Genomic DNA, 12,271 nt, shown 5'->3' with positions numbered 1-12,271 from the left:
TTTCTTGTGCTCAATTATTTAATTTGATAAATTTTATTTCATGTTGTAAAAAAATAATTATGCCAGCAATTTAAAAATTATTGCGTGTTTTTCATAGTAGGGATATTTATTCAAAATTATATGTAATCTTTGAAAAATATAATATAAATAAAATATAAAATAGTAAATCATTATTGATCGAATTTTTATAATAAAATTATTTTAATATATAGGTGCCAGAAATTATTTAAATATCTGTCCAGGCTGTTACACTGGCGGGTTTTTATCTAGTTTGGATAAAAAAAAGCTAACATGAAAAACTTGTAGTTCAACTTTAATTCTAATTCATGTTTTAAATTAATTGCTTATGATCGTTGTTAATTAATTATAAATATGATTTTAGTTCAAAAACGATTATATGATATGATTTATTCAGTAGCGAATCATATTATAATATTCAATTTAGATTTTTAAAAATTGATAATATTTATGAATTATAAAATAAAGTTGTTGATTTTAATTTTACGTCGATTTTAATAGAGTTGTTAAAAAATCTTGCAAAATTTTAATAATTTACTAGAGTTTCTCATAAATTTTTTAAAAGATTAAAATACACTAGAAAATTCATCAAAATTTATCAATTTATCAAATAAATTAGAATTTTAAATTCCTATCAAATTTTAATAAAAAAAAATTAAATTGAAATTGAATACAAGAAGTTTTAGTGGTCTTCCTAAAATTTGAATCAAATATACTAAAATTTACAAGATCTTTTACAATTTTATTATGCATACCGCCATGATTTTCAGAATTTGATCAAAACCTGAATTTGTTACCTAAAAATTATTTAAAATCAGAATTGAATGCAGCATTCAAAGGCGGGTTTACAAGAGACCTAAGTCTATCTCCAATAATTTTGATTCAAAAATTTCATTTTAAATCATCAATTGATCCAAATATTGATCTAAATTTCTATAAACTCCTCGTGATCCAAATTTTGATCCAAATTATTTTGTACATATTTTAATACATAAATACTATATTAAACTCTTCATTTTTAAGTTAATGTTTAATCATTATCAACTATTTATATTACATTTGATAGATTATTTAAATCAAGGGCAAAAAAAATTAATATACGTAAAAATAAATTAAAAATATATATGGTTAATTAACGAAAAACACGTTCATTTTATTAATTAAGATATAAAATATCAATAAAATTCATTAATTAGTCACAAATCAATTTTTAAGTAATAAAATTAAATATATTTAAAAGAAAACTATTATTTTATATTAAATTAAATTTGAATCACTATGCTGATCCAAATTGAGATCAGTACTATTTATTGTGGTTAGAGGAAAATTTGGGATAATTTCCTAAATTTGGATCTTTTGATCGGGGACATACTACTTCCAATTACAGTTGGATTTATGCAGTTACAGATAGTCAGATAACATTTGGATTTGTTGACAAAGGTTTGTGCTGGGAATTCGATATGGGCTGGGCCAAAATATCAAATGGGCTTCTTCAATCAAAGTTTATCTCTGTCATTTTATTCCAGACTCATCATCTAGTGGCCATGTGTGTTGGTTTTATATTAAGCAGGTATATAATCCTACACACTTTCTTATCCCATCAAGATATCTTTGATAAACACTACAGCTTGGAGAGATGAGCTCATTGGCATTTTCCCTAGCCTCTCCAACACACACAAAACAAATAAGAACTTCATTCACAACACAAGCATCATCAGCCTTTAAAATTTATGCCAACCATGAGCAGAAATTTAACAATAAGTGTACTAGTCAGCAGCTGCAAGTAAGTGTAGAGAAAACCACAAACAGTTTATTCAGAAGAAGAGAGGTCATTGGCCTTGGCTTATCTTTCACCACTGTTCTTGATTTTCTTGGCCAAAACGTAGCGACCGCTGCAGAAGCAACTGCACCATGTGAATTCACTACAACTCCTTCAGGCCTTGCCTTCTGTGATAAAGTTGTTGGATTTGGCCCTGAAGCTTCCAAAGGTCAACTGATTAAGGTGACTTCATCTTCTATTATCAAATTATGCTTCTTTTTTTTTGTTTCTCAAGTGGCTTTAATATAGATAGTGTGCATTCAATCATCAATAAAAATGGTACTCATTCTTATATGACAGGCACATTATACAGGAAAACTGGAGAATGGGAAGGTGTTTGACAGCAGCTATAACCGCGGAAAGCCTCTTACATTTCGCATTGGTGTGGGGGAGGTACAGAAAGTTTTTTATAAGTCATTCATAATTATTTAGCATTTCCCGCTATAGGGTAAATTTAGGATTCTTCTGGGATGTTTGGGGGTGAGTTATTGCAGGTTATAAAAGGATGGGATCAAGGAATTCTAGGAGGAGATGGAGTTCCACCTATGCTTGCTGGTACATAATCTTTTTTTTGATATAGATGGCGTCTAATAACCAATTCATGCATATGTTTGGCTGACATTACAGGTGGAAAACGTACATTAAAACTTCCTCCACAGCTTGGATATGGAATGAGGGGAGCTGGTTGTAAAGGAGGTAAGAAATTCTTCGGTCATTAGGCTCCAATATGAGCAAATGATTTATGTCAAAATGGTTCTTGCAAATCTCAACTTCAAAATTTCTTTGGGTCAGGATATTTTGTGAATAATTTCGGTTATCTTTTTAATGGCATGGATGTAGGTTCATGCATCATTCCTCCGGATTCAGTTCTTCTGTTTGATGTGGAGTTCATAGGAAAGGCATGACATTTGATGGGGTTTAAACTTTAAACCATTACAATCTAAGCATACATAAGTTAGTGAAAAGTGCTCTTACAGAACCGCTGTTCTCTGCGTACAATAGTGCTACAATTATGATACCAGAGGTTCTTGATCCTTTCAGGATCTTAATTGTATAATATAGGGGTAAAGCAGCAAATCTATATTGTACAATCACTTCATGCTGTTATCTATAGACCATACTATAAATTTTGCAGAACAAGGTCTTGAAACTGTATGAAACAGAACACTATCAACTTCTTTGCTTTTTCAAAACAAAAAAAATAAAAAAAAATTGCTCATCACATTGTCCTCTAAAAGATGCTCTGTGTTTCAATTTAGTGCTCTCTTTAAGCAAGAGCTTACAGATGGGTATGGTAAAACCTTGAGAGTATTCTATAAGTTGTATACCTACTTCTGATTCAAAAAGAACAAAGATATAGACTTGAAGTTGTTAGAACTTCAGTCTGGACTTTGGTATAAAATGATACATCCAACAAAAAGAAAAAACAAACTTAACTCCGTCCTCTCCCTTCATCAACACAAAGATTCGATATCAGAATCCTAATCATGCATCACACTCTGAACTCATGACACAAGACTCAGCACACACATAAAGTACCTACTGACAATCTACCCTCTTCTATCAGCCAGTACATTATACCGATCTCATGAAACCAACTATGCCATCACAATAGCCTGCTGAGAGACTTAATAAGCAACTTCAAATTTCGTCTTGTAGCTTCATCACCAGTAAATCCCACAATATCTGAGCTTATACTCTACAATGTTGGCATAATAGTTCAGAGTAAGCAAATACAGGTAAAAGCTCATAATCTCATAATGGATGTACTTGTCTAGTTAGATTCAAACCTCAATATTTTTCAGAGTGAAAATAAGAGTATATATAGATTTCTGGATCAGCTCAGCAGTCTCCGGGGTCATAATGGATGAATGCACACTTCTGCAATACAAGGAATACACTCCATCTAAATGTGTTGCGTATAAAACAATTAGCATATTGCCATATACACAACCAGACCAATAGCATGTGTAGCACACGCAGTGGCACACACTCGCACATAACAGGAGACACATCAACGAGGCGCTTATTATGAAGTTTATATGAAAACAGTCGAAATCCTCACTGTGTGGCAAGTGGCTACAGTTAGAGGCCAGAGCTACAAAATGGAGCTACAATATAGACTCTAGAGGAAACTGGGGAAGCAGGAGAGGAATACAAGTCTGGACCACTGAATAGTTGCACTTTAATTTGGTTATACATTAAGCCATAGTAACAGTATCTGCATCAATTCCAGATTCTTGGGCAAAGAGAACAACATTTTTTTATAATCTTCATTTATGAATATGTGATGAGACTATGCAAGTCAACCAGCAAACAAAACAAGCTCAGTCAACAAGTCAATCAGCAAAGTCAACATCTACTCTTCTAGAAGATTGGTTAGTTATAACAATTGTCAATCAGCTGTCCATTTCTGTATTAGAATGAGTAGTATATAATCCGGATGATCGAGACTTAGCTGCTAAGTTTTCAGTTTATATGTGACAAACTTATCCCTCTTTTATACAATACAACAATGTGTTTTCTTCATATTTCTTGAGCTCAATTAATGGAGTTGACAATATGGTACTCTGACTCGGGTACGGAGTGTCAACACGTATTCAAGTGTAGTACCAGAAAAATCTGAATTGTCCTATTATAGGACACAGATACGGGGACATGACATAATATATTAATAAGCAAGTACGGTAAGTTAGACACATAAACAAAAAGTAACAATAGAATTCAAATTAAACTTGATTTTGCGAAGAAATTTGCAAATTGGGCATCTTTTCTACTTTAATCTAATTCTTGTTTCTTTCTTTCTTCTCAAGTTTAACTCAATATTTAATCTTTACATTGGTCAAAATGTGAACATTTGACACAAAGGTCCGACACGATATAGTGTCCGAGAGTACAAGTGTCCGACACGGGTACGACGACCAAAACCGAAGAGTCAAAGTAACAAAGGATTTATCTATTTAGGTGCTTTAACTATTTGTAAATCTAACTGATATGTTAATAAATTATTAATATATTATTTGTATATCAGGAGAAGGATACTATCAACTTATATAAATAATAATAAGTTAATCACACATTTTGATAAGTGACAAGAATACGGAAATTATAAAAAAATAAAAAATTGATAAATAAGCTTCACACTTTACTAATTAAGCTCCAAGTGTAATTTTTTTGGCACAACTACTCATATTTTCATGCAATTCTTCACTATACAATGGATAATAATGTCATTCACATGTCAAAACATATACAAGAGCTTAAATGGTAAAGTGTGGAGCTTATTTATCAATTCCCAAATAATAAGGAAGTATTGCACATTCCCGTTCAACAGTCAAAAGGTAAACCAGCCACTAAACGAAAAGGAAGTTTTATTACAAATAAAAAAAAAGGTCTCCAACAAACAAAAAGCAAGTGGGAACTATTCACATTAAGCCTAGACTTTAGGTCGATAATTATGGGAATTTAAGGCACTCCTTGTTGGATCCGGAAACTTTTTTCCATTATTTGCTATTTCATTTGCAAGGGGGAAATTATAAAGCAAGCTAAACTCTGGATTACATACATAAGGTTATCTGGATAACATTAAAGAACCTATACCAAACTATTATAATGTCTATCCTCGGACACTTTAGCACCTTCTTATATATAGAGATGAAAAAAGTTAAGACCTGCATACATATGTATTAGAAACTCTTCAGTCGGGTAAGTCATTGACTCAGACAATAGGACAACTAACATACTAATCAATTTTATAATATATTAGTCTTTGTGTAGTACATCTAGAAAAATGACATTGAAGGTCAAAACTACGGCAACGATGGTGTGACACTAATATAAAAGGCCCTGTGCTAGAATGATTTATAAAATTGAACCAGCATTCCAAGGTTACTGTGCTAGACTAATAATTCAAAAAAATTATGTTTCAAAATGCTTCGACACCACAGGACTTGAATAGCTCTAATTATTGGCTTCGAGCCTTCTAGAACACTAAACTGAAATAAACAAATGCGAAGGACAGCAGCTAGAGAATGTACCTCAAATCCTCGGTTGCTTGTGTCAGGCTTTTGGTTAAACTCTCAACTTCTGTTAGCAAACCACTTTCCCGGATCTCAGACAGCAAAGGTTGAACATCTTCAGCCATGGCTTTAATCTGAGACATCACTACATCGAAAGAGAAATTCTATGCATGAGCACATTTAAAAATCACTTTAAAAGCAAAATCTTAAACTGAATACAACAAGCACAACCAATGTCCTAATGACATAAGACTCTTAATCAGGTATCAAATTCACCAATCAATCCGTGACTTCGTCAGACCTTGAAAAGATTAGTATACTTGGCAACTTATTCAATTGCTGCAAAAACTTGCCATATATAATTGTGTGCTTACAAGGTACTAGAATGCTTCCCATTTAGCAGCAACATACACCTGTTTCCCGCTTTCAGAGAGGTTAAGGGATTAAAGACTTTCAAGGGACTTGGCAGCAACTTTACTCCTTATGTTTATAAACAACGTAGCTAAACAGTATACATAATATATATGATGAAAAGAGTAAAAATCTATCATAAAGATATGTACACGTCCAATACACTGACAAACATAAATATCTGAATTGCTTCTATATTTCTGAATCTGGCATTAGTAAAGTATTTATACCTAAACCACGGATCCACTGAAATTTGATTCTTGATAACCAATATTATGATTTTTTAAAAACAATCCTAGAATTCATTAACTAAACATGGTAAACATATCGATATAGCGCTTTACGCATGAATAGACGCCAGTTAAAGACGGTGTGCCTCGTAAAAATATGCTCTGATAATAAAAATTACCAGAATTATTAAAGAGAATAGACATAGACTGGAAACTACAGAAATCTGATAAGTCTTGAGGCAAAAATCTTGCTAGAGAAAGGCAGTCAGCCAGAAAATATTAAAAAAATTTGTTAATCATTTGTGTTCCCAACGCACTATTTCAAGGGTGTTTTTTTTGACAAAGAAATTAAACACAGACAATACAATATTTAATGACACACCAAATTAACGCGGATTTTCAGGAAAAGGATATTATTATTAACACGGTTTTATCTTTAAATTGCACATTTTCCTAGTTTACTATGTAAACATATTGGCAAAAATCAGCAACATAATTATATAAAATCAAACTAGTGACTCTGTCTCCTTTTTAACTTGACATATAAGCACATCACTAGGTACAATAAAATTTGTACGAACTAACAAGAAAACTTAAGATGCCTATAGACCACCTGTGTAAGGAGTGGTTTTGCTTCTTCAATAACAGCTGCAACTTTAACAGCCAATGCATATGTATTGGCAACACCAATTTCCTCTACATCACGTCCAAGGCGGGTAAATATTCCAACTAATGCATCCAGACTTACCCCTTGAATTCCTTTTATCTTTTGCCTGTCACATAAAATCAAACCTTCATTCCTACATTCCGCATGAAGAGGACCTACTGTGGGAGTCGGAATTGGATTGCGAGGTGTTATATCAATCATTGTTTCCATGAGAAGACCAGACTGATTCACTTCAATGAGTGAATTACGAGGTATTATTACCTTCTCATCTTCAACCTACAAAACAAACACGGGACGGGAGGCATTGTAAGGCAAAACGTGCACCAAGTAACCTTTTCTAATAAATAAATACACATTTAACTGACCTCCACAACCGCTTCAATGCTTTTCAGTGACGGATTAACCTGAATCACATTTCCAACTGTAACCCCTCTGATTCTAACAGGCGTACCATTACTAATACCACAAGCCTGAGAAAACTCAAAAACAGCCAAATACTTCCTAAACTTCGATCTTAACTGGAACCCTCTCAACCACGCCAAACAAAGCACAAAAAGAACCGTGCCCGACACAAGAAATAACCCAACCCCGCCTTCCCCAATGCTCCTCCTCCCAAACCCAAAATCACTCAAAGGCCGCAAAGTCTGTCGCCAAATAGTCTTAGGAATATCAAGAACAACAGAAAGTGCACTTTTCTGCTCAGGACTAGAAATTGGCGGTTGGGTATTATCCGCATTATCAGATACAGCTCTTAAACTCGGCAATCTTTTCCGGGGTTTCAAATTCAAATTAGGCACAAAATTCACAAGCCCATTTCGCGAAACCAAATTCGAAGAAATAACAGCAGGGCATGTTGATGAAACATGCACCAAACTATTCCCCAGCATTTTTCAATCAAAATCGAAACTTTATTAATTCCCAAGTAATTTCAATGCTTTTAACGCAATGCTTCAGTTGAGATAAATGTGAGTTGATAATAACATTAGTGTAGGCTTGGTGTGGGCTGAAATGAGGGTAATGTAAGTGTAAGTGTAAGTGAACAAACAAATAAAGAATAGAGACAAATAATAAACATAGATATAATAATTAAAAGCAAATACCTTTGAATTGAAGGTGTTGAGAGAATGAATTTGTTAATTGAAACCCTAATTTGGTGATTGTTGATGTTGAGGTGAAGGGAACGATTTGTGAAAAGAAGAAGAAACAGGTACTGTCTCGACCCGCTCCGGCCTCCAGGTGATGCAGGAAAATAAAGATTCAAATTGTTTATATTACCCAAAGTGTGCTAAAGATATCATAAATAAAAATCCAATATATATGCTAATTTTAAAAAGCGGCCATTTGTTCGATAAAATGAGTTAGATGAGCCTTTGGCATTCATGTCAAGAAAATTTTGTAAGCTCAAATTCAGAGAAACTTTACGGCATACAAGTCATTTAGAATAGTTATATAACAAAACAAAAAAATTTGTTGATATATCTAAATTTAAATGATATAATGGTGAAATAGCTAAGCAATTTCTTTGATAAATACAAAAAGCCTAAAATTAAGAAGAAGGGAAAGCCATATGAAATTGTGGACTACCAAAATAAATATTTTGAATTTCTCAAATAAAAAAAGGGAATTTATAACTTAGAAACAAGATTAGGCCGCATACGAGGATGATTCTCATAATGACGCTGAGTATGGAAACCTTGCACTAATGGTAAATTCATATTAGCAAAAAAATTGTTATGCAACCAATCATGTAATAACTACTAACCTATTTGAGCTTAAAGATGATTGAAAATATTGTTATATATAATATGTCTACTAGTGGCGGAACCAGAAAATGACGGTAGTATGGGCGAATTTGCGACAATTTTTTATAAAAAAATTATTAAAATAATTATTAAATATATATTTGTTTTATTAATAATTATACCACTAAATTCAGCAATTTTCAGTGATATTACGAATTTTTTATTTGAAAATTGACATAAACTAAATATTCATCATTATTTGCATTTTTTACGTTAATAAAAAAAACAAAAAAAAATTATTTATGCATTTATTTATCAAAATTAATATTTATAATTAATTTTTAAAGATCAAAATAAGGTGTATCTAAAAAATACAAAAAAATATATAATTTCAATAAAAATTTGGGTGGGCAAAAAGAATCAAAGAAAACAAAATTTTCAACTTTGCTTATTTATCAGAGGACGCCACAAAATGTTTGGGTGGGCGGATGACCCTCCGTCCCCCTGTGGTTCCGCCTTTGTGTCTATCGAAGTTTAAAAATTTCATGTCACTCTTAAGTCACTGATAAAGTAAAATGATAAAATTTAAAGTTCTAATAATTTGCTAAATGGGAGATGTTAGGAATCACATGTACTTTTGATGATAAACAAAATATATAGCACAATATTTCATTAATAGCCATTGATAGAGTAGTTTATCTATGATAAGAATTTGTACCATTTTTTATATTGATCTCATTTGATAGTCATTGTTGTAATTGTTCGTTTCATAGTCATCACTGACTCAATGGATAAATAGAATAGGATGTCTTATTGTAAATACTCGATACCATGTAATTCTAATCAATGATTAAGGAGAACAGACTTTTATTGGCTAATGGATCAGCCCATCAATGACTAAGAAGTCTACACTGTGAATGGCTGATGTAGCAAGTAGCAATTGATAGTGACTTGATGGAGCACAGATATCAAATCTGAAAGAACACATGGGCAGATAAAATATCTCAGTTTGAAAATGGAAGCCAAGACAAAACGTGCATATGATCTTGGATAGTGAAGAAGAAGAAACATTCTATTTCCATGCATGACAAATTTGAGGGATATTCAAAGCATTATATCAAAATACAATTTAACCTCATTTGTCACGAGAAAGATGATGAAGAAGCAATCTTGATGGACCTAGAAGACTGTGTTATGTATTGTCTAGCAGGTATTGTAACTTGGTGATTTATAAACCAAGTAACAGCAGTGTATTCTCTAATAAATAAGAATATAGAGTTTTCAAAAGAGTTTAGTCGAGAGTACTATCTTTTTAAAAACACTGTAAAACGTAGATGTGAAATTTTTGTAATTCACACAGATTATTTCTTGAATATAAAACTCATGTGGCAAGTCAAATACAAATTACCGGAAATTTTTATGTCTTGTGTTTTTATTTCAGTTTAGCAATTGTTCAAGTTGAAAAGGTTAAAATTTTATAATTTCTATTCAACCCCTCCCTCCCTATAATTTACTCATAATTGATTGTTTGTACAATATCTAGAGAAATGCCTTTTTTGAAATTGTAATGCTTGATTTACAAAAGATGACAAGAGATTGTCAAAGATTAAGTAGTATATGTCTTAAATAGAGAAGAAATTCTCAAAAAGCACTTGGAAATAGAACGTAAAATAATTGTTGAATGTAGGAATACTAGAATGTTGCTATTGTTAGGGCGAAAACACGCACTAATATTCACGCAAGTATACGCGTTCGCAAGTAATATAGAATACTTTCTAGTTCGTTCCCTCAGAGACTCAGACTAAATTATTGTCTAATTAACTCACTCACCAATGTATGATTACTTCTCAATGTTAAGATACTAACATTTAAAATTGTTTAAATATTAACTATAATTAACTACTTAATTAATCACTTAACTAACACTTCAATTTATCAATAATAAAACACTCATGAGATCACAACTTCATTATTACTTCCTTCTATAGCCATTGTTATTACCTTTAGCATGTGACAGTGATGATATTAATCGAATAACACGAAACTGATAAAAGCCAACTTTCATTGTACTAATACCATTCTACCAAGCATCCACAATTAAGATAGAAGTTGAATAGTCATCAATTATGTTGAGTTCCCATATGTCTACAGAAATTGACAACACAACGATTTAAGCACAAGTTATTCCTTTTGATTACATAGGGCAAATAAAACTGTTAGAGTTACCCACTAATCATGCACAACGTACATGAACCTATGCTAGCATGGCAAGTTCTAAATCTCAAGATCCACCGTCGCTTCACAAGAGATTAACACCCTATCTTATATGTTCGCGACGCACATAAGACGAATACGCACAACCAATACTAGATATCATGCAATCATCACACACTAAAGTATTAAACAATTAACTAAAGAATTCCATAATAAATCCGTTGCAACCCCATGATCACGATTAGCCCATAATAGCACTTATCGTCATCATGGGTTCATATGAAATCATGATAAACAAACACAAGAAAATAATAACTAAACTAATTATATTAAAACAGAGTACGTCACAAGAGTAAATAAGTTCAAAGCAAGAAAACTAGCATCCAACGTTACAACGAAACAAGAATCACAAGAATATATGCTTCCTCTTCGTTGCGGTGTGCTAAATCGGTCTTCTTCCTTATCTCCTTCGCTCCTTGCGTAAAAACACAATCTTCTTCAATCCACCCTTGTGAAAACGTCTCAAATCTACTTATATAATAGTCTCATAAAACTCAGATTATATAGAAGTGGAAACCAAACAGAAGTAGAAGTCCTAAAATAATTTGTCTTTTTTCCCGACCCTGCGCGGCCGCTCAGCTATGCTGAGCGGGCGCTCAGACCTCTACTGGAAAAATTCTGATTTCGCTCCGTTTCTTCGCCGTAATCTGCCCGTTTCTTTCCTCTCGCAATGGTGAACACATGCCAAGGCTTATTCTTGATGATTCCTCCCCCGAAATGCAACTAAAACCCTGAAATGCATAAACACTAGAAAAACGCATCAAATACACAAAATACTTGATTTCAAGACACCAATTTAAGCCATTTTAAGACGTTCTAAGTGGTATAAAATGCCACTTATCACACCCCCAAACTTAAATCGATGCTTGTCCTCAAGCGTCACAGACTCAAAAACAAATAAAAACATGCATGAATGCAATCTATATGAAAATGCAGCGATCCCCCTTACTACAATTAACCAACCAAATTGTCACATCTCAACGAATGCAGTTAGACAACTAAAGATCAATAAACTCATGCAAACGGACATACAGCCAGAAACGTGGTGTGTGCAAATGCTTAACAGATATGCTTCGGAACTAGACCAATTA

At 32.6% G+C, this 12,271-nt stretch overlaps 2 protein-coding genes across 4 annotated transcripts; one reads left to right on the top strand and one right to left on the bottom strand.

Annotated features, from left to right (window-relative positions):
- Window positions 1-1,603: 1,603 nt before the first annotated feature.
- Window positions 1,604-2,944, top strand: LOC141671172 (peptidyl-prolyl cis-trans isomerase FKBP13, chloroplastic-like). 2 transcript variants are annotated; one of them, XM_074477310.1, is made up of 5 exons: window positions 1,604-2,020; window positions 2,138-2,230; window positions 2,323-2,392; window positions 2,465-2,533; window positions 2,678-2,944. In XM_074477310.1, the coding sequence occupies exons 1-5, from the start codon at window positions 1,655-1,657 to the stop codon at window positions 2,740-2,742; spliced, it is 663 nt and encodes a 220-aa protein (XP_074333411.1). In that variant the 5' UTR covers window positions 1,604-1,654; the 3' UTR covers window positions 2,743-2,944. The 2 variants fall into 2 exon arrangements, with proteins under 2 accessions (XP_074333411.1, XP_074333412.1); XM_074477311.1 differs by having other exon boundaries at window positions 1,606-2,020; window positions 2,332-2,392.
- A 239-nt stretch (window positions 2,945-3,183) lies between these two features.
- On the bottom strand, window positions 3,184-8,562 carry LOC141671171 (protein TRIGALACTOSYLDIACYLGLYCEROL 2, chloroplastic-like). Of its 2 annotated transcripts, XM_074477308.1 has the most exons (6): window positions 8,265-8,554; window positions 7,530-8,167; window positions 7,111-7,440; window positions 5,875-5,990; window positions 3,628-3,718; window positions 3,184-3,536 (listed from the first exon to the last, which is right to left on the bottom strand). In XM_074477308.1, exons 2-6 carry the CDS (start codon window positions 8,049-8,051, stop codon window positions 3,444-3,446), a joined length of 1,152 nt encoding a protein of 383 aa, XP_074333409.1. In that variant the 5' UTR covers window positions 8,052-8,167; window positions 8,265-8,554; the 3' UTR covers window positions 3,184-3,443. The 2 variants fall into 2 exon arrangements, with proteins under 2 accessions (XP_074333409.1, XP_074333410.1); XM_074477309.1 differs by lacking the exons at window positions 3,184-3,536; window positions 3,628-3,718 and having other exon boundaries at window positions 5,875-6,001; window positions 8,265-8,562.
- Window positions 8,563-12,271: the final 3,709 nt, after the last annotated feature.

Source organism: Apium graveolens, chromosome 7 (assembly GCF_009905375.1).
Source record: "Apium graveolens cultivar Ventura chromosome 7, ASM990537v1, whole genome shotgun sequence".
In the NCBI taxonomy this organism is placed as follows: domain Eukaryota; kingdom Viridiplantae; phylum Streptophyta; class Magnoliopsida; order Apiales; family Apiaceae; genus Apium; species Apium graveolens.
This window is presented reverse-complemented; position numbering and strand designations above follow the sequence as displayed.

Excerpts from the sequence above, each read along its gene's own strand:
- LOC141671172 (XM_074477310.1), top strand. The coding sequence starts at position 1,655 with ATGAGCTCATTGGCATTTTCCCTAGCCTCTCCAACACACACAAAACAA. Across the intron at positions 2,231-2,322 it reads TTCGCATTGGTGTGGGGGAG|TTATTGCAGGTTATAAAAGG; the intron begins GTACAGAAAGTT and ends TTTGGGGGTGAG. Across the intron at positions 2,393-2,464 it reads AGTTCCACCTATGCTTGCTG|GTGGAAAACGTACATTAAAA; the intron begins GTACATAATCTT and ends CTGACATTACAG.
- LOC141671171 (XM_074477308.1), bottom strand. The coding sequence starts at position 8,051 with ATGCTGGGGAATAGTTTGGTGCATGTTTCATCAACATGCCCTGCTGTT. Across the intron at positions 3,719-5,874 it reads CAAGCAACCGAGGATTTGAG|AAGTGTGCATTCATCCATTA; the intron begins GTACATTCTCTA and ends CTTGTATTGCAG. Across the intron at positions 3,537-3,627 it reads TCACTCTGAAAAATATTGAG|AGTATAAGCTCAGATATTGT; the intron begins GTTTGAATCTAA and ends CCAACATTGTAG.